We start from the raw sequence: 22,272 nt of genomic DNA, 5'->3' as shown, positions 1-22,272 counted from the left end.
GCCTGTCTTCCTTCTGCTCTCCCCCACCCCACCCCCTTTGTCCTTGTCTTCTGTCATGTCCCTGGGTGCTAGTGATTCTTGCTTTTTGCCTCGAGTAGTCCCATCTTGCATGCTCATAGGTCCACCCCTGGTCTTCATTTTTGACATTCTTAGCTCCACCAAACTTACCTCTACTTAAGTGTGTTATCCATTCCAAGCTATCCAAACTGAAAAAGTAAAGTTAATCATTCTTCCTGTCTTGTGAGACTGGCGCCTAGTCTTATTGCCCCCCTGTTAAACCTCCCAAGGATCCTTACTGCCTCCTCCTATATTCAGTCTGACAGTTCTTTTCCCGAGCCCGACTCCTGGAAAACATCCCCATATCCATCCATTTCCCAGACCTCTCCCGCCTCACTCTTTGGGGATCTGAGAAAACCACAACAAACCACTATGCTCTCGGGTGTTCTGAGGTGAGCCCATCTCTCCTGCCTCCAGGTTCCCACAACACTCAGGTCTCTACAAGTCTTTTTGAGTCCGGACTCCCTTTACTTTGAGCTAACCCTCATTAGTGAATATTTTATTGCACTAGCCTGCATTAAATCATCTTCCTGTCCAGTGTATTTTGCCTCTCACAAGTTTATTAACTTTGTCATAGTTACTATCCTATCTTGTTTGTTATTTTAATGTGATTTTATAATATGTTTGTTTGTTTATTTGTTTGTTTGTTTGTTTATTTATTTATTTGCTTTTTTGAGACAGGGTTTCTCTGTAGCTTTGGAGATTGTCCTGGAACCTGCTCTTGTCAACCAGGCTGTCCTTGAACTCACAGAGACCTGTCTGCCTCTGCCTCCTCTGCTGGGATTAAAGGCGTGCATCACCACTGCCTGGCTTGTTAATTTACTTTTATAATTTGTCAGTTATTACTTTATTACTTTGTTTTCGGCTTCCCACATGGCGTCTGAACTTGTGCCGTTCTCCTCATTTCTAGGCAGCTGAACAGAGGAAAGGGAAGGTCGGATCAAGCAGCCTTGTCTTGAGAGAGGGTACCAGGGAGTTGAACTCCTTGCAATCCCCTTGGCCCAGCTTCATCGCATTAGACTGGGAAACGTTGTCTTCACGTAGCGCCAATGCACCCAGGGAAATAGCATGGTAGATATGGCAGGGGTCTCTCCACCACAGTGGTAGAGAGGAAGAGTGGTTGATAGTGGGATTTGGTGGCCTGTATTTTATTTTATTTGTAAATCTAAGGATTAAACCCAGGATCTAGGGCATGCAAGGCGAGTGCTATACCACCTTTAAGTGCAAGAACTAGTGTTCACTTTTCCCCACCGTGTGTCTCTGCTCTCAGAAGTGTGTGTGACTGTGGTGTGTGGTGTTAGCTAACCTCTTGAGCCGTGTGTCACGCTGTAACAGAATGAATCTCTGCTTCCCGAAGTACATTCAGGGTGTTTAAACAATACTGGACTGAACTATAGTGGTCCAGAGTATCTAAGGTAACCATGGACAGATCTGTAAGCTGTAACAGAGGCGGGCAGGGACTCTGTCTGTCTTGGTATCTTACATAAGTGCAATGCCAAAACATGTCCTACACCAGACATTTTCTGGATGTTAGCCGGACACTGTTAATCTCAGCACTAAGGAGGCAGAAGCTGGTGGATCTGAGTTTGAAGTCAGCCTGACCTACAGAGTGAGCTCCAGGACAGTCAGGGTTACACAGAAAAATCCTGTCTGGAAAAAACAAAAAGAAAGAAAGTGCAGATGTTTATGAGTTGATAGCTTTATCACAAAAATGTTATGTGAAGTCTGTGACCAAGATAAATGATCAGCAACCCCAGGTCCTGTACTCAGTGCAGTATGTGATGTTTGAGACTAGTGAATAGACAGACCCTTGACTAACCTTTGTATTTCTTGGCATTGACAACCCTGTAGTCTGTTGTAACATTAGACATTAATGCAACATACAGTTCTAATGTATACAAAGGAGCGACTTGTCTCAGGTTTTGTTGTTACTGTTTTTTTACATGGTGTCACTGTGTAGCCCTCTGACTTCTACATCTATGCTGTGGCACTTGTGGACACACACACACCACAACCTGCATGCACACAAAAGTACATTAAAATGTGATAAAATCATCATTCAATACATTCCCTAAAATACGTTCTCTAGGACATTTCTTTCAGAAGTAAATATGTATTTCTCAGAAAGCAAATGTTCAGGATGATCCCAAGTCAAAGATCTCTCCGTAGTCCCCTGGGAAGCAGCTGTCTGCAGTAAACATGCTGAGCAGATGCTTGCTGACATGTATGTATTGGGCTGTCCCATCCTTCTGTAGACTGATGCACTAGGTGGTACTTCGCCGTTACAGCTCCACTTGGGGAAATGTTTCAAGTTCTAACTGAACTGTGTGGCTCTCTGACCAGTCTGCTAGTGTCTGCACCTCAGGGACAGGGAGGTGGCACTCGTCCCAAGCCTGCCTTAGCTATTGAAGAGACTGAGACGAAATGCCCTTTCAGGAGAGCTGCCGGGCGGGCAGATGGTTCGGAAGCAAAGTAGAGCACTTCAGTTTGAGTGAGACATCTTTGTTTTATTAAAACCCTTTGAAATAGGACAAAAGTAACGTTCAGCCAATTTACCAATTTACCACTATTCTAAAATAAGGCATTAAAAGGTCAACCTTTGGAGGGATTGTTAGTTATCAGAGGAGTTTCCTAGCACCAGGGTGAGGTCATTATAAGAGAGATGATTTTATCGGAGATTATTATTGGTTTTGAAGAGTCTGCACTGTAATTGCTGCATTATTAGATTGTTGTATGTGTTTATTAAAATCTTCTCCTTACCTATTGATTTTCTTGACTTTTTTTCCCTATGTTTTTCTTCATTGATTCATTTTTCTTCCTCTCTGTTTTTATAACCTCCCCTACCCCATACCTGCATACCTTCTTTTGGGGGTAGGGGGAGGCAAGTTTTCTAGACAAGGTTTCTCTGTAGCCCTAGCTGTCCTGGAACTAGCTCTTGTAGAATAGGCTGGCCTCGAACTCAGAGATCCACCTGCCTCTGCCTGCCAAGTGCTGGGTACACCAACAGTGCCTGGCCCACATACCTCATTTTAAGTTATATCTATTTATTTGTACATGTGTGGGTGAACACATGCCATGGCACACGTGTGTGGGTGAACGCATGCCATGGCACACGTGTGTGGGTGAACGCATGCCATGGCACACGTGTGGAGGACATCTGTAGGAGTCACTTCTCTCTTTCCCCACTCTGGGGTCCAAGGGTTAAACTTAGGCTGTCAGTCTTGGCAGCAAGTGTCCTTTACCCACTGATCTCAAAGCCCGCCTCCACACTGACACATTCCCTCCAAGGCCACACCTCCTAATCATGTCCCTCCTTATGAGCTTATGGGGCAGCACATTCAAACTACTCAGTCCTACCATTTCTTCATGATCCTACACAGGCTTCAGGGCTTGATTTCATTCTCACAACCCTTCCCCTGTTCTCTTACCCCCCCCATACCCTCCCATTCTCGCTCACTGTTGACTGTTTAGTTAATGTAAACTCTTTTACATTGACTTTAAAAGAATAAAACTAAAGCCGTCTTGCTTTTCTCTGCCTCCCTGAAAGGAATAATGAAGGGTTTGTACAGATGGGTGCATTTCCCTTTACTTGTAGCTATCCTACAAACCAGATTGTAGGTATAAATAATCAAAGGCTCCGACTGTAGGATCCCCGAGGTAGGCTAGCTTCCTTCCGATTGTACTGTACGTGGTATTATATCCTAGGACCCATCATGTGAGTTCTTTAGATATGGGTGAAGACGAAGTTCATTCATTTGTGTTAAAAGTATGCTCGGCCCCACAAATGGCACCGCAGAGGTTAGCAACCACTGAATGTTGACATCACTATAGCAATATTTGCCCAACTAAGCAGATAGACTAAGCGTTTGGTATATATTTTTTTGGACTTTTATATATAACCTGCTCACTTTCCAAAGAGATTTGAAGGCCCATGAAAGCGATTCAGTTTCTATAAAACTGTGTGAGTCAGAGTGAATGTGCAGGGTTGAGACAGAAAGCAAACTGAGTGAGCGCTGCTCCTTCTCCCCCCGTCAGGTCATTGCGGAGGCTGACCTGCTCTCTCTGGCCCTTACCTCTCCTAAGATACCCACTTGGCTCATCCGCTTCCTGTAGCTCAAGCCTGAAGTGCTGCTTGTATCTTTCATCCCAAATAACGCAACAGTCCTCCAGGCCCTAAACAATCTCACAGACACAGATAGCATTTTTTTTTCACCAGCTCCACCTCAACCCACTCTTCAGTGGATTGCCCTGCCCTTAGTCTGATGACATCAAATTAACCCTTATAGCTCTCCCCACCCCAGCATGACTCACTGTGGGCTTGCTCTCCAAGCCCATGCCAAACCTTTCAGCTCCTTGGGTGTCCTTCGCCCTCCCCCACTTTCTGTAGGCCTCTGCATATTCTGGGTCAGCCTGCCCTATGCTCTTCACATCTCCTTTTCCTCTTCCTTCCTCCCTGATCTTGACCATAAGAAACCCCGCATTACCCTTCACATTGCTGTGCAACCAGGGAAGAGGCCAAAGCCTCCTAGGATCCTCGGAATTTCTGCAATGTGAGAGCTCTCTTTAGGGAAAATAACAACCAAAGTAGCGATCCAGAGTGGTGTGGGGCCTGTGCAGAGGCAGGACTGCCACAGGGAAAACTCGCTCCACTGTCTGGGTCGTTGGCCACTACCTTTCCTCTTGGTGGCTCTTCACAAATCGTGACAGTGTGTATATTCAACCAAGTGTGTGTGTGTATGTGTGTGTGTGTGTGTGTGTGTGTTTTCCCCCTGCTTTGTACACTGTGAAAGGGGAAATAGGTCTGGATTTGCCTCCCAAGTTTTCCCCAGGAATTTCCACTATGTTTACACTTGAATGTGCAGATATGCTTCTTGGATGGCCAGGAAGTGATAAATGGATAGCTGAATAGATTCAGTTGTGGGATGCTCAGATGTCCCAACGTTGCCTGTGCAACATTTACATGAACTTGGTAGAAGCCTGGTGTGGGAAGTCCTTCTGTATATGTGTTGCTTTTATTGGTTAATAAATAAAGAAGCTGCTTTCGGCCAATGGCTTAACAGAATATATAGCCAGGCTGGAAAATATAGAGAGAGAGAATAGGTGGAGTCAGGGAGAAGCCTTGTAGCCCCGCCAGAGACAGGTTCCAGAGGGAACTTTATCCGGTAAGCCGCAGCCAAGAGGCGATACACAGATTAATAGAAATGGGTTAATTTAAGATAGAAGAGTTAGCCAGAAATACGCTTAAGCTATTGGCCAGACAGTATTGCAAGTAATATACTTTCTGGGCGATTATTTCAAGTCAGGGCTGATGGGAAGCAAATGAGCAGTCTCCGCCTACAGAAGCCAAAGCCAAGACGAGAACATCTGGGCTCCCTGGTTCTTTTATATCAGTTCATTGTGCAAAACAAACTTAGCACCAAGTTTTATAGGATTCCTCAAATAAAACATGTTCTTCGACGTGGCACATCCTAACACAGCTAAGTTCTGTCACATAATTTTGATGTACCCGGCACCTGTATAGCCTGGTTTGACACAATGTTCTGCGTTACTGTCTGCAGTAAGATTTGCACAGGATGAGAGACATTTACTCGTATCTCGTGGGCTCCTCCCATTTATAGTTCCTGCCCCACCATCTGTGCAGCAGTGTAGACACACCCATGCAGGACGTGAAGGGAGCCATCGGCAGGAGGCTGCTTTCTGGCCTCTGGTGTGGTGTAGTGTCACCTCGGATGCGCTAAGTCCATCGGCTTCTATCCCAGACATCATGGGCTTATCGCTCTGTTAGTGGTCAGTTGGTCATCTCTCCTATTGAGAACATATCTGCTTTTACCTCTGTCATTGTTTTCCAAGCTGCCTGCAGATGCCTGGCTGCAATGAGCTAATTTCAGAATAACCTATGTTGTTCATTTGGACGTTGAGAGATGCCTGTCAGCGCCGATCGGTTTCTTCTTGGTGTAATTACTAGTGACCTTTTCTTGCTGGCAGCACTGGGCTTGGGTTCAGTATCTAATGAGCCTGCTCCTGGCATGCAGTTGGATGTCTGTGTGGTTCATTCTTCCACTAGCGGGGCTGTGCCCTGGGGACATGCAGATAAAGGAAACCACCAGCTAAGAAAGGAGCTCACAGCAGCTGGAGGGGCCGGCAGGATGCTGCCCAGGGCTGTGCAGATGTGTGGCAACCGGAATATGATCATTTCAATCCCAGGAGCTAAGGTTTCCTAACACGCCACCCAGAAGCCTTTTTAACTTCAATTTCCTATCGAAGGTGTGGAGTTTGTATGCCCACCTGTCTTTCTCTAGTCTGCCTTTGAGAGGTTTTTAAGGCCAGCAGTATAAGCATCTGACCGAAGTGCCGAGCATTGCTCTCTCCCATTCTCCCGCACTTAGGGATCCAGCAGACTCGGGTCAGTATCTAAGCAGATGTCCGTGGATGTGTGAACCGGGAGGCTTCCTGTCTGTCGCAGAGGTGACTGGAAAGGAATGCTGTGAATGTCTGGGGCTATGGAAAACTGCAGGGTTTTCCGTTTTGTTTTTCGGGTCCAGCTTCAGACACCTGTGTTCACAGGCATCTGTTTACAAAGGCATGGGTGAGATGTGGGGGTGTAAGTAAGCAAAGCTCCCCTAACGAAGCCCCTTAGAAATGCTTGCTGGGCGTGGTAGCACACACCTGTTGTCCCAGCACTTACCGGATGGAAGCAGGAGAATGAGGAGCTCAGGGCTATCTGAACTGTGTGAGAACCATCTAACAACCCTTCCAAAAACTGGAGGAGGAGGGAGAAGGAAGGAAGGAAGGAAGGAAGGAAGGAAGGAAGGAAGGAAGGAAGGAAGGAAGGAAGGAAGGAAGGAAGGAAGGAAGGCGGATTGACCGCACTGTGAACTGGGTCAAATCAGGGTTCTGAAGACTTGGCCAGCCTTTTAGCTTTAGTCAGTGATATCCTTCTCTGGACCTTTGTTGAACTCAGATCCCTGATCTTTGCATTCCCGCTGGGACATTTCCTCGGCAAAAAGACCTCTTTTTTCTTTTTCTTTTTTAAATGTGCACGAGTGTTTTGCGTGTGTGTCTATGTACCATGTTTGTGCCTGCTACCCTCAGGTCAAAAGAGGGCATTAGATACCCTGGCACTGGAGTTAGAGATGGCTGTGAGCCACCATGTGGGTGCCGGGAATCAAACCTGGGTTTTCTGGAAGAGCAGCCAGTGCTCTTAACCATGGCCCATCTCTGCAGCCTACTTTTTTTTTTCTTTGTGTGCTCATGTGTGAGACTAATACGTAACTCAGTTCAGAGATGCCATCCTCCTGCCTTATCCCCCAGAGTGTTTGGGTTAAGGTGTCTATCACCACATATAGCTAATTGTTTGTTTATCGCAGTTTCCCTGTTTAATCTGCCCAAACATGGCACATGGTCAATAATCCGTATGTGGCAAATGAGGTTTCTGGCAGAGTATGGGGCCACAGGGACAAAGCATTCTTAAATTCACTGTCCTTCGTGGTAAAGAGAACCCAGTGGTCATCTGTGGAGAGGCTTCAGGGTCTTTGTATTTATCGTTCCTTTGCCCAAAACTGTGTTTCCCTACCTCAGCCCATCGCTCCATCTTCCCCTCCTGTGTTACCTTAAAAAACCACCGTTGGGGTGTCCTCCTAAATCCTGCTTGTGTATTTGAGCCTGCCATGTCCTGGGCCTCTCCTGTACTTTGCATTAATCCAGTCAGAGCAACCCCCCACCATTGTGTATCACCCCCAGCCCAGCCCAGTTGAGCTGGAGGATGCTCGAGAGAAAGTATGGTCTTCTGCATCCCTCCACCCACTCTGGCCCCACAGTGCCTGGTTCGCTGGTGAGTTCCTTGCATCCTGAGTGAAGGTCGTAAAAGATTGCCCTAGTGGCAACGGTAATTATCTCATTTCAGTGTCCTGTGTCCTCAAAGCCAAGGACAACCATTAAGTCCCCTCCAAGGGCTGACACTGGCAAAGAGAGAGGAATCTGGAGATGAAAGATTCTGTTGCCTTTCTGTAATTAACGCGTGGAGGTAGGTCACTTTCTGGTTAGCACCGGGAGGTCGCTTAAGCTTTTGGTGCCTCATGTTTTCCTGTAGTATTAGGCAGTAATAATTTAGCCCAAATCAGTGGGTTATTGTGAGAACAGTTGATCTTGTGTGGAAAAGCTGTTTGCACACTGGAGAGTACTGCACACATGAGAAGCCCTGTCATCTGGTAGACGGAACACTGCTTTGGCCTTAGGTCTAACCAGGAATGGCATGCAGCCTTGTTGGAGGAGGTGTGTCACTGGGGGCGGACCTGGAGCTTTAAAAAGCCCCATGCCATCCCAGCTAGACCCCCCTACCCACTGTTTCATGCTTGTTGATCAGAGGTAAGCTCTCAGCTACGGCACCACACCTGCCTGCCTGCTGCCATGCTCCCGGCCATGCCCCATTGTCATGGACTGACCTCTGAAACTGTAAGCAAGTCCCCTGTTAAGTACTTTCTTTCATAAGTCACCATGGTCATGGCGCTTTCTGTCACAACGATTGAAAAGTAAAACAGCCCACAGAATATTAAAACTCTAAACTGCTTGCCATAGGTTTGTTCTCAGGACCCCATCCTGTATGAAAGTGGGGGTCAGAGCCCGTGTGACTCTGCAAAGACAGTGCCTGGGATGAGGAAGGAAGATGGCCAGTGCTGGCTGGCTATTGTCACCATCACTAAGTGCCCCCGTGTTCTTCCAGGGGTCAGGGTGGGTCATGGTGCATACTAGGGTGAGCTAGCCTGTTTGCTGTCAGCATGCTAGGAGCAGGGCAGGGAAGGCTGTGCTCAGCAGGAGGAGGATGGGGAGATGTCAGGGACAAACCCCGTGGTGGTGGCAGTGCAGACAACCGCTGGAAGTCATGTTCTTCTGAACGTGGGCTGACGCTGGTCTTCATTTGCCGTTATCAGTCTTGCTGGAGAGGGAGGAACCCAGTGTGAAGTGGGCAGTTGGCGTGCTCCCTGCTTCGACCTTCCAGGCTTTCTGCTTTTTCCGTCTACTGGGAAAAGACCAGGCTCCTAGCTCCCCTAGCATTGAAGCCGGTTCCTGGGATGAGGTGTTTGAAATGGGACTGAAGGCTTGACAGCTAGGAAGCGGCACCACAAAACCCCACGGTTCCTCTTGTGTGGCCGTTTATCTCTTTCGTGCTAAGGCCTGTCCTGGAGTTTTTATTCTCGGTCACAAGTTGCTTTGCAGGGGCAACTCAAGTTCATAGCTGTTCCCCCTCCCATATATATATATATATATATATATATATATATATATATATATATAGTAAATGTTCTCAGAATCTTTATGCTTTGAAGATGATGGTTAAAATCTCATGCGTTTTTTCATTGACCAAGCACCTACTATGTCAGGTGTTGTATACAGAACGAGGAAAGGAAATGACCATGGCCCCTGCCCTCGCCACGGCCCCTACCCTCACTGGACTGGTCAGACAAACCAACCGTGAAGAGGGCAGTGTTGGGCAGAGGTACCGCGGCCCGCAGGAGCAATCCGCTGTGTGAACAGAGAGGAGAAGGAGACAGAAACCTGGCAGCTGAACAGACTGTGGAGGAAGAGTTCCAGAAAGAGAAGACAGTTTCCTAGCTGTGGGAGAGAGGGCTGACTGAAGGACCCACCTCAAGGTGGAGGACGGGCGAAGCTGAAGGATGTCCAAGCATGGCGGGGGTGTAAGAGACAAGTCAGCAGCCAGTGCTCTCGGGACAGCAGGACGGTGCCGTCAACATTGATCCCTCCCTCAGTCCTCAGACCCGAGTGTGAGCTGCTGTGTTTCTTTTACTCTGGCTTTGCTGTAATACCAGCAGCCCTTCCTCCTGCTTGTATTCCTAAGATACTCACAGGAAGTTCAGAATAAAAGGGGTCTAAGTGGGCATGGCATCACCCACGCACCCTCCCGCGCGTGTGTTTGTGTATGTGTGTGTGTGTGCGCGTGTGCGTGTGTGTGATGAGCACTCGAAGGCATTTCAGATTCAATCCTTGAAGTTTAGGTGTGTGTTGTTTTCACAGGGCATATGTATAGCTCAGCTGCTTCGGGTTCTCAGGTTTGTTTTGACATAGTTGCATAAAAGCTGTTATCACTTAAAACCGTTGATAATAGCCACACCTGGGGAGAGGAGGCAGGACGGGGAGAGAAGCGAACAGGGTCTCTGATGTAAGGCTTGCCTGGCGTTCACAAAGCCCTGGGTTCAATCCACAGCAGCAAACACATGGTGACCCATGCACGCCATCAAGCACGCAGAGAAGCTGAAGGCAGGAAGATCATGTTAGGCAAGAATTCTATGAAGTGAGCTGCATTCCCAGCTGAACTCTGCCTGAGTTCTACACCCTTAATTTCAGCTGTCTGTGGAATCCGTCTAAAAGGGCTGGACATGCTGACATAAACTACTGGCACATCCTTGTGGTCCTAGCTGTGCTAAGAGCTGTTCATTCATTACCTAATTAACCTTCATAGGCATTCTTAGACTGTATCCCCTGTATTCACAGATGGCAAACACGAGGCCTTGAGACTCACACCTTTGGAAAGTGGCAAGTCTCGATCGGGAACATCCAGCTATGTGGAATGAAGGGTAGCACGGAACTTTAGATTTATGCAAAGAAATGTGGTCTCGTTCCCCTGTCTCAATCCTTGAGTCCTTATCTTGTCGGCTCAGTATATAAATGCCACCACCTCTCTGCAGATCCTAGACCAACGAGAGCCTTAGTGTACCCAGAACCCGTCTTACTTCCTTTGGTTTATTCCCTGCTGCAGCTGTCTTAGACACAAACGTAAGACCTGGGTGAGCAGATGTCCGTCTGGGTGGGCGCTGGGTTTTCCCTCTTACCTCTTGTCCTCGCTGCTCTGTAACGATGCCTTCTGTTTCCTTTGTATTTTTCAGGAATGTTTACCCTTGCAGAAGTTGCTTCCCTTAATGACATTCAGCCAACTTACCGGATCCTGAAGCCATGGTGGGATGTGTTCATGGATTACCTGGCGGTCGTTATGCTGATGGTAGCCATCTTTGCAGGGACCATGCAACTTACCAAAGATCAGGTGGTCTGTCTGCCGGTGTTGCCGTCGTCCCCCGCAACTTCAAAGGCGCACACGCCACCCGCAGCTGCTGACGCCACCACCGAAGTCCCGAAGATGGAAACGGCCACGCCTCAGGACCAAACCGGGCGGACGACAAATGACATCTCCTTCGGCACATCTGCTGTGACGCCCGAAGTCCCCCTCCAAGCCACCCACCCTCACGCGGAGTCCACCTTTCCAAGTCAGGAGCTGACGGAGAAGAGAGACCCGACGGGCCGCAAGACCAACTTGGATTTTCAGCAGTATGTCTTTGTCAATCAGATGTGTTACCACCTGGCCCTCCCTTGGTACTCCAAGTACTTTCCATACCTCGCCCTCATTCACACCATCATCCTTATGGTCAGCAGCAACTTCTGGTTCAAATATCCTAAGACGTGCTCCAAGGTGGAGCATTTTGTTTCCATATTAGGAAAGTGTTTTGAATCTCCCTGGACGACGAAAGCGCTGTCCGAGACGGCCTGCGAAGACTCTGAGGAAAACAAGCAGAGGATCACAGGTGCCCAGACCCTACCAAAGCACGTGTCCACCAGCAGTGACGAGGGGAGCCCCAGCGCCAGCACCCCCATGATCAACAAAACTGGCTTCAAGTTCTCAGCGGAGAAACCGGTGATTGAAGTGCCCAGCATGACGATCCTGGACAAGAAGGACGGAGAACAGGCCAAAGCCCTGTTCGAGAAAGTGAGGAAATTCCGTGCCCACGTAGAAGACAGTGACTTGATCTATAAGCTCTATGTGGTCCAAACCCTTATCAAAACTGCCAAGTTCATTTTTATTCTTTGCTATACCGCAAACTTTGTCAACGCCATCAGCTTCGAGCACGTCTGCAAGCCGAAAGTCGAGCACCTGACTGGCTACGAGGTCTTTGAGTGCACCCACAACATGGCCTACATGCTGAAGAAGCTTCTTATCAGCTACATCTCCATCATTTGTGTCTATGGCTTCATCTGCCTCTACACTCTCTTCTGGTTGTTCAGGATCCCCCTGAAGGAGTATTCTTTTGAGAAAGTCCGGGAAGAAAGCAGCTTCAGCGACATCCCAGATGTCAAGAACGACTTTGCGTTCCTCCTGCACATGGTCGACCAGTACGACCAGCTGTACTCCAAGCGCTTTGGGGTGTTCCTGTCGGAGGTCAGCGAGAACAAGCTGAGGGAGATTAGTCTGAACCACGAGTGGACTTTTGAGAAGCTCAGGCAGCACGTGTCTCGCAACACCCAGGACAAACAGGAGCTGCACCTGTTCATGCTGTCCGGGGTGCCCGATGCGGTCTTTGACCTCACAGACCTGGATGTGCTGAAACTCGAACTCATTCCAGAGGCGAAAATCCCCGCCAAGATCTCTCAGATGACCAACCTCCAGGAACTCCACCTCTGCCACTGCCCCGCCAAGGTTGAACAGACCGCTTTTAGCTTCCTTCGCGATCACTTGAGGTGCCTTCACGTGAAGTTCACTGATGTGGCTGAAATCCCCGCCTGGGTGTATTTGCTCAAAAACCTTCGGGAGTTGTATCTGATAGGCAATTTGAACTCAGAAAACAACAAGATGATCGGACTCGAATCTCTGCGGGAGTTGCGGCACCTTAAGGTCCTTCACGTGAAAAGCAATCTGACCAAAGTCCCCTCCAACATCACGGATGTGGCCCCGCACCTCACGAAGCTGGTCATTCACAATGACGGCACCAAGCTCTTGGTCCTCAACAGCCTGAAGAAGATGATGAACGTCGCCGAACTGGAGCTGCAGAACTGCGAGCTAGAGAGGATCCCGCACGCTATTTTCAGCCTCTCCAACCTACAGGAGCTGGACCTGAAGTCCAATAACATCCGCACCATCGAGGAGATCATCAGCTTCCAACACCTGAAGCGACTGACCTGCTTAAAACTGTGGCACAATAAAATTGTGACGATTCCGCCCTCCATCACCCACGTCAAGAACCTGGAGTCTCTCTACTTCTCCAACAACAAGCTGGAGTCCCTGCCGGTGGCGGTGTTTAGTTTACAGAAACTCAGATGCTTAGACGTCAGCTATAACAACATTTCCGCCATCCCCATCGAGATCGGCTTGCTGCAGAACCTGCAGCATTTGCACATCACAGGGAATAAAGTGGACGTTCTGCCCAAACAGTTGTTCAAATGCGTGAAGTTGAGGACTTTGAACCTGGGGCAGAACTGTATCGCCTCCCTCCCCGAGAAAATCAGTCAGCTGTCCCAGCTCACCCAGCTGGAGCTGAAGGGGAACTGCCTAGATCGCCTGCCAGCCCAGCTGGGCCAGTGTCGGATGCTCAAGAAAAGCGGGCTTGTTGTGGAAGACCAACTGTTTGACACGCTCCCGCTGGAAGTCAGAGAGGCTTTGGATCAAGACGTCAATGTCCCCTTTGCAAATGGGATTTAAACCTAGCGAACGCGGGCACACCCACGTGCAAGGACAACTTCCTGGATTGCAGACGCTCACGTGCAAGTTATTACAAGATAACACATCTTAGGAGTAGAGCCGCCCTTCAAACAAAGCTCAGCGGGGTGCGCACAGGCTGGGAGCAGACTAAACCGAATGTTCGATGTTTGTAGTGTTTTAAGTCATTCATTTCCAGATCCTTTTTTTTTCCTTTTTGTTTTTGATTCTTTTTTTCTTTCTTTCTTTGGTTTTGTTTTTCTTCTTCTGGGGAAAGGGAAGGAAAAATTATAATCACTGATCTCAGTTTTTTTTTTTTAAATTGTAAGTCAGATGCGGCTGCTGGCTGAATGTTTACACATTGCTTGCCTGCTAAAGTAAATGATTAAATTGACTTTCTTCTTACTACACTGCCTTTTTTGAGGTGTCGTGATTTATTTATTTTTTTTTTTTTTGCTTAACTGGTGCAATGTCACTTAACCTTGGATTACTGAAGACACAAGGGGCCAGAATCATAAGTTTAGATTTGCTAAAATATTGACTTCTTTACAGTTTTAATTTAAAGCAGGTGAACCGTGCGCTTTGGAGCGTTTGGTACCTCTGAGACCGCTACACCAGACCGTGCAGCCTTGCTGGCCTGTGGAGTGTCAGGGCTCTGTGATGGTTTCTTAAGGACCCAAAGTGAAATAATCCGTCCTCAGTGGTCACAGTATGCCCACGGGCTGGAGTTTCGGTTATTTATGGTACACTTCTGTGCCGGTATGATAGGATTGCCAATAAATAGAAAATGTGTTTTTAAAAAATAAATTTAATAACAATAAAATAAGTTTATCTATCTTGTAGTGATTCGCAAGCTTCTGGTATCGTCATTTGGAGCATAAACAGATTTCGTTTCCTGCCTCTTGGCGGTGGTGTCGGCGAGGAGGTTGGCTGCTGGAGATGGTGTGTGCGAAAGACAGGGCTTGCAGTCCTCCGAGCAGGAAGACGCCTGGGCCGGGCTTTCGTGTGCTTTTTAGTGACAAACTGTATTTCCTGTGTTTGTCTGTGAGGAGGAAGGGTGTTGTCCAAGAGTGTGTGGAGAGTGTTCTGTAGGTGACAGGGTGTCTGGATCAGCCTGTGGGAGGCACCCTCTCCACCTATTAGATATTAGTTGGGTAGTTCACGGACCTACAGTGGTGGCCCTTTCTCTCTCTCTCTCTCTCTCTCTCTCTCTCTCTCTCTCTTTCTTTCTTTCTTTTTTTCTTTCCTTCTTTCCTTCCTTCTCTCTCTCTCTCTCTCTCTCTCTCTCTCTCTTTCCTTCCTTCCTTCCTTCTTTCTCTCTTTCTTTCTGGACAGGGTCTCTCTCCCTCTCTCCTCTGTCTCTCTCCTTCCTTGTAGACAACGTGTCGTGTACCACAGTTTGGCCGCAAGCTCCTTAACTACCGCCTGGCGCTGGATTACAAGTGTCCTCCACCGTCCACCGGTTTATGTGCTCTGAGAATGGAACCTAGGGTTCTGTGTGTGCTACGTAAGCACTCCGCCCAAGAGCTCTGTTCCCAGCACTCTGTCTCTGGAATCTGGCTCTCCCGGAACTGCCTAGGTAGCCCAGGCCGGCCACAAAGCTTGCATCTGCCCCCCTGGTGCTGGGCCGCAGCTGTGGTCACCACCCTTGGCAGGAGGGAAGAGCTGCTTGGCACACTGTCCCCTTCCGTCACGCTGGAGTCTGCTGACTGCTGACAGTAACTTGGAAGACTCTAACGGTTGGGGTGAGAAGGGCTCGTACTGATGTTGTCCTCCGCAGAATGGCATTCTGGGGGACTGATGTGTGGCCAGTAGGGGTAAATCTCTGCGTAATGGAGAACTTATAAATACTCTGAGAGACAGTGCCCCTACTAGAAAAGACAGTAGCCACCGTCTCTGAGTTAGGAAATGGCTACACCCTGGCTCTTCTTTTCCTTCCTACAAGACTTGAAGCACGGGTCTTATGAAAGCCCAAGTGCGGAAAATCAGACAGGGCAATGATACAACGTGTGTGTCTCCTCCATACACGTCTTCCCATTCTCTCAGTATTCATGGCATGGCCCATGCCTGTGTGCTCAGCTGATACAGGAGAGCCCGTGTTCCCTGGGACCAGGCCGGAGGGAGTGGGGATGTTGAGACGGTGGCAGTGCTCTCCAGAGGACACACAGGACCAGTGTGAAGGAACAAAGCCAGAGCGCGGTGAATTCGGTGAAGAGGACGACCTTCAGGAGAGTGTGCGTGTGTGCACTGCCCAGCGCTCATGCACGCCCGCCTGCTGCTGCTCTCTGGCTTGTAAGCACCTGAAACTGGTGAAGCGTTCTGTTCTCTTTGCTTTTGGTTCCGTGTTTTGAAAAGGTGCCACCTAGTCCCAACGGTGAGGTCTGCAGGGCGGGTGAGTCTCAGGACATTTGCCTCACGGACTGGGAAACTCATCTCCTGTTTCTAGTGATGTTTTTATCACGATGAGTGTGACCTCACACTTACTGCGGCGAGCGTAAGGGGTTGGAGGACGGCTTTGGGGGCTTTCTCGACTCTGAGTTTTCGAGATTGTTCTTCTCAGTGCTTGTTCATGCAGCAAGCGCTCTGCTGAGCCCCCTTGCTGCCCCCCTTTTAAGTCACTCTGCTATAAAAATTACATCTATAGCCAGGCGTGACTGTGAATGTCTTTAATCCCAGCCCATGAGAGGCAGAGGCAGATGGACATCTGTGAGGTCAGTGTACTAAGTTCCAGGCCAGGTCTAGCTCCATGGTGAGCTCCTGTGTTATTTTGCTTTTAAATATTGAAGATGTATTCATCACAATGGACACATTTATGCTGGGTTTCTGGTGTATGTTTGTAGGTCACCTGTTGGTATGGAGTGTCTTCCTGGTTGTTTTTTTAACTGTGTATGTTTGTGTGCTGGGAGGTGGGTGGCATGTGTATCACAGCATGCATGTGGAGGTCAAGAGACCAACTCTGGAATCTGCTCTTCCTTCCGTCTTCGGCAAGTGCCTTACCGGATGAGCCAGCTCACCAGCCGTGGTATCTTTTAAGACACAGCCTCTTGCTGAACTCATACATTAATAAGCCAGGCTTGTTGGCCAGGGAACTCCAGGGATCCACGTGTCTCTGCCCGCCCACCCCCAATGCCGGAATTCCAGGTTCATGCCACGATGCTCAGCTTCTGTGGGCACTGCGGATCTGAACTGTGGGCCTCGCGGTTATGTAGTGAGTGACTGAGTGATCTGCCCAGCTCTCCGTGCTGACTGTAAATGGTAGAAATGGCAGGATGCCACGGCTCACTTGCTTTTCAGCGAAGAGCCGATGTATAGACTGTAGTCAGCACTATGCCCAGAGCTGGGCACCAGTCTCTGCCCACAGGCATTTGCTGCCTAGTCTCTTAGAACTGATGGGCGTTAGATGCCCTCAAACCTTATCAAGAGGGTGCCTTTCCCTTCCCCGGTTCCTATTTATCAACCCTTAATAATGCCCTTCGAGAGTTCACGGCCAATTGACTTAAATGCCACATTCCATGCCACTGTTGGCAAACACCAGCCTTCCGAAAAGAGGCGAACTGCAGAATGCTGATTCATCTGAAGACTTTAATTGCCCTGGGCTGTGGAGTCCCAGTGAAGCGTGAGGAAACAGTGGGGCCTCAGTGCTGTGTGTGCACCCATGAGTCCTCACAAGTCTGTTAGTGTCGTGCACATGAGACATGGGGAAGGTAAGTCAGACGTGGTTTGGCTTAAGTCTTTGTCCAGAGTGCCCTGAGCTCCCATCTGAAGAACTCTTTCTTTCTGGTCTAGGAAGAGAACCCAGAGAACCTTGTCCATCCCCAGTAAGTGGTCTTCCACAGAGCTATACCCTCAGATTCTTAAAGTTTTATTTTCTTTTGAGATAGGGTCTGCCTTGGGTTCAGCTGCCTTCTACCACATAGTGTAGCCAAGAATGACCTTGAACTTGGAATCTTCCTATCCCCCCATGTGCTAGGACTACCCTGTGTGCCATCATACCCTGTATACTCATACTTGGTGCTGGTGATGAACCCAGACTGTGCATGGTAGGTAAGGACTCCACCTACATTTCCAGCCCCTAAAGTATGTCTAAATATTCCATGTTTAAGTGAAACCCCACAAGGTCTCGGAGCACATGAATTTCTCATGGTTAGCCCTACCCTGTCCCCAGCATTGGGTTGGCTTGACATGGGGAGTCGCTGTCTCCATTCAGAAAGGTAGGCTTAAACTCATTACAGAGGCCTCATTTTCAGTAATGGAGATTTAGTAATTTAATCAGTAGGAAGATTTCAGAGTCTAGGACGTGTCGCCAGCAGGCCCTAATGTGGTGATGTTTTTATGTACAAAGGGAGGCCTTCTATTCTAAGCTTCTTTGGTACTTTCTGTAACTACCTCCCCTGGTTTCCACATTAACCAATAACCAGACCCTTCAAGTTGCTGATGGCAGCGAACTCCAAAGTGCCCTTGACTCCGGCACCCAGCCCTTCTTTCCATACCTTGTTGAAGTGAAGCCAGAGGGCTTTTCTTCCCTCTGATACCAGCCGTGCTTTTGTTAGCAATTCATTCCAGTAAAAAGGCCCCTTTCTCAGCTGAACTCCTCCAACAAAGGCTGTACAGTCCCAAAGCCCCTTTCATAAAAAGGGTAAAGGGACTGAGTCCTAGAAACAAGTTTCTGAATGTCCTCTGACTTAGGACTGCCACACAGAGTGGCCCTGTCTGGTCCTGGCCAGCTGCGACTCCCCTAGAGAGGTACCTGCTGGAGGCTGGGACAGGCTGGGGCAGGAGCTGAAGGAGCAAACACAGTGAGCTCTGTCTCCAGTCAGTCCTGACCAGCACGGATGCTTATGACCGTAATTGGGAATGAAACAGTTTGCCTGTGGTTTACGGGGATTTGTTATTTTGTTTTTTAATTTTTGATGTTGAGGATGGGACCCAGGCTCTTTGCTTAAGTGCTACGTACATTCTTGCCCTCCGTGATGTCCTGCCAACTCCCTTATGTCTTGTTTTGTTTTTCATAAGGTCTCAATATTAAGTGAGGCTGACCCCGAGCCCGGAATTACAGGTGTATTGCCACACATGGCTAAATACAGCGCACAAATGACATAGTCCCACATACATATTCCCCTTTCTTGTGGGATCCCTGAGACCCTTTGCTTGGAGTCAAGCCCTGGAAGGTATCCTTTTAGGACCTCATATCTCCTCCCAGTCTGTCGGACCCGGAAGGGAAACAGCCCCAGCTCTGTGGGAGGTCCCTCCTTGACTCCTAAGAGTCAGTCTGCAGTGAGGTTTAGACTGGAATTTTGTCCTGCTCCCAACTGCAGGCTCCTCAACCCCTGTTTCTTATCATAAATGGGAGGCAGTATTGCCATGTGGCAGTGATTTTTTTACATAGGGTCTTTTCCCCATTCTCTTATGGAATGTGTGTATGAGTTGAATGAAGTATGTCATCTATGGTGGCAATACTGTACCTGTCAGTTAGCAATCAGTAACACCTGGGTATTTTGGCGCACACCTACCTCCATGGCATGGGCCTTGGTGTGCCTTCTCTATCCTTGTTTGTGAATTTTTCAGTGGGTATCTGAATAAACACAGAATAAGCTGTGGATAAAATGCAAATCTTTCTCAGCCCTATTTGGGACTAAATGTGGTCATGCAATTGAATTCTAACTAAATGGCTGTGATTGGGGCCTTCAAAGAAAGGGCAAACCACCCACTGTCCCCCTTCGTGATGTTTAAAACCCACATAGAAATGAGTTCAGGTCAGGCTGATGTACTGGGGGGTAATAGACGCCACCTGGGTTCCTGACGACAAGGAGCAGGGTTGCATGAATGAGAAACAAACCTCTGTTGGCAGCTGTTAGCTGGGAGTATTGCAGGGGAGGGTGGGTCCCCGTGCGTGCAGCAAATCCTGGAGATCTTAGCGCTTGAAACACTGCATGGATGGCAGGCACAGCAGCACCTTTCTGGAGCAGGTTAGAAACCGGGGGTCATGTTTCCTCCTACCCAAATCTAGATCTGTATTTCAACATGCGGGTTTGTGAGCTGGGCTGCAGCATATTTACCTAGCAAACACAGGGTCCCGAGTCAATACCTAGCACTGGAAAAATAAATTATGAGGTTTGAGAAACTTCATGCTAATTCACACGTGTGTGGCAAGTAGTCAGATGGCTCAGTGGGTAAAGGCACTCACTGCCTCTGACCCTGGTGACCCAAGTTGTCCTCTGACCTCCATGTGTGTGCCATTGCACAGGTGTGTACGCAAAACAACTATGCACAGTTTTTTAAAAAGTAAACCAGAGATGGTGTTGGACTGGCGTATCCAACAGCAGAGTGAAATTTGGTAATTTATTAGTATTTGTGGCTTATACCCACTTCCATTCTTACATTTGCTTCAGTTGCCCCTGTGGTCTTTATATCACTGGAGCAACTACAAGGCTCCTCGGAATGCCGAGGGCGACTTCCCGAGGGCAGCAACACACGTGTTCTGCCAGCTTTGGTGGCAGAGCAAGATAGTCCAGAACCGCCACCAACAGCTAGGACCTCCACCTTGGTAGAGCCCACTCTGGTTGTAGAACCTGGAAAGCAGGGCTTAGAAGAGATTTATGGCACACCTGGGAGTGTGGGCTAGGCTTCTCTCTCTCTCTCTCTCTCTCTCTCTCTCTCTCTCTCTCTCTCTCTCTCTCTCTGTTTTATGTGTCTGAGTGTTTTGTATGCATGTTTGTCTGTGTGTGTGCCTGATGCTGGAAGCGTGTAGAAGAGGCTGTTGGATCCCTTACAGCTGGAGTTACCGGTGATTGTGAGTCACTGTGTACACTGCGTAGGTGCTGGGAACTAAACTGGGATCTCCTGCTGAAGCTGCAGGTTCTCTTGTGAGCCATCTCTTCAGCCCTCTGTGGGCTTTTTTTTATTATTGATTTTTATTGAGCTCTACATTTTTCTGCTACCCTCCCTGCCTCTCCCCTCCCCTTCAACCCTCCCCCAAGGTCCCCATGCTCCCAATTTACTTAGGAGATCTTGTCTTTTTCTACTTCCCATGTAGATTAGATCCATGTATGTCTCTCTTAGGGTCCTCATTGTTGTTTAGGTTCTCTGGGATTATCATTTGTAGGCTGGTTTTCTTTACTTTATGTTTAAAAGCCACTTATGAGTGAGTACGTGTGATAACTGTCTTTCTGTGTCGAGGTTACCTCACTCAAAATAATGTTTTCTAGCTCTATCCATTTACCTGCAAATTTCAAGATGTCGTTATTTTTTCTGCTGTGTAGTTCTCCATTGTGTAAATGTACCACATTTTCCTTATCCATTCTTTGATCGAGGGGCATTTCCTCTGTGTGGGCTTCTTAAAAGAGAATCATGCCTGTAAGTGTCTGAGCAATTTAATGTACTATTTTGATTGCTTGTAAATTATAATTAAATGGATCACTAGGTGACTATGGCGATTCAAGAGGCAGAGGCAGGCAGACTACTATTCCGGGCTAGCCAGGCAGGGCTACATATTGAAAGACTGTCTCAAAAATAAACAACAAAAAGATTCCACATACTCAGGGGTGTGAGATTTGAAGGTCCTGTAACTAAAGTGACACGCACACTTGTGCAAAACCCTTCACAGGTCCGACTGGAAGACTGAGGACTCACAGAGGACTGGGGTGGGGCTGACAAGTGCTGTGTCTTCAATTTGTCTTTGGAAATCGCTTAAGTTCTAGGTACCCAAGCGGTCCTTCCAAGTAGAGACTTTTCCCAGGGAAACTTCCTCAAGGCACATCTCCAGGGCTTGCCCAGGTGTTCCTTGCAGCTAAGGCTTCCAGTTTTCACCATCTCAGTCACCATTCATCTTCTTGGCCAGCGTGATTGAGGGGTTCAGCACCTCCTCTTCCTCAGCGTGCTGCTGCTGCTGAGCCCAGCACAGTGCCCACCGCTCAGATAAAGTGCACAATAGCAGCTGTGGTCAGAGCAGGCAGGATGTTCATTTGGAGACAGCATGCATCTCCATGTCGGGTGTGGCTGACATCCCAGCCTACACCTTCCACACCCGGCTCTAAGCGGTGCCACTCTGTGAGGTCAGATGCTCTCAGCTTCTCCTTTCTAAAGCAGAAAGAGGCCTTAGAAGCCAACTGGGCAATGCAAGCTGCAGCCATCCAGCACTGCCCCTGCAGATGGACATTTGATTCACCCCTCACAGCAGACCAGACCGGGGAGACATGAATGTGAGCCTGAGGTCCTAAGAGAAAGCCGCACCAGCATTGAAGAGACTACAAGACTCTCTTGGGGAGAGTTGTGGTTGTAGATACAGAGCCAAACTGTTCTGGGCTATCTTTAGTCTTTTTGTTTGCTTGTTTTCTTTTAATTAATTAATGAACTGATTGATGTATTTATTTTTGTTTTTCAAGACAGGGTTTCTCTGTGTAACTGTCCTGGAACTCACTCTGTAGACCAGGCTGGCCTTGAACTCAAGAGATCTGCCTGCCTTTGCCTCTTGAGAACTCTGCCACTGCCTGGCCACTATCTTCTGTTTTAATAGCCACATTTCCCCCACTTCTATGTCTGACCTAGCATCCTGTCAAAACTTGTGGGATGTATCCTTAGATCGCTGGCTTCCATCAACCCGAAAGTGAAGGATATCACTAGATAGCATCTAAGTCCCATAGCAGTCTAGAAAGATGACTGTAGGCGGGGGTGCTTATTTCAGACACAAAACGACTTAAGTTCAATCTCCAGGAGCCATGTACCAAGTTGAGCGTGGTTACACA

At 48.3% G+C, this 22,272-nt stretch overlaps 1 protein-coding gene across 6 annotated transcripts in view; it reads left to right on the top strand.

The window, feature by feature from the left end:
• Lrrc8d (leucine rich repeat containing 8 VRAC subunit D) overlaps positions 1 to 14,373 on the top strand; it is a 106,130-nt gene extending 91,757 nt beyond the window's left edge. For 5 of the 6 annotated variants that reach the window (XM_087908766.1, XM_087908765.1, XM_087908767.1 and 2 more), the window contains one exon: positions 10,956 to 14,373. In XM_087908766.1, the coding sequence (XP_087764892.1) occupies positions 10,958 to 13,534 (2,577 nt within the window). In that variant the 5' untranslated portion in view covers positions 10,956 to 10,957 and the 3' untranslated portion in view covers positions 13,535 to 14,373. Of the gene's footprint in view, positions 1 to 9,585; positions 9,837 to 10,955 lie in introns of those variants that run through there. The other variant, XM_087908769.1, reaches the window with a different exon arrangement.
• Positions 14,374 to 22,272: the final 7,899 nt, after the last annotated feature.

This window comes from Myodes glareolus, chromosome 8 (genome assembly GCF_982192425.1).
Source record: "Myodes glareolus chromosome 8, mMyoGla1.1, whole genome shotgun sequence".
Taxonomy (NCBI): domain Eukaryota; kingdom Metazoa; phylum Chordata; class Mammalia; order Rodentia; family Cricetidae; genus Myodes; species Myodes glareolus.
This window is presented reverse-complemented; position numbering and strand designations above follow the sequence as displayed.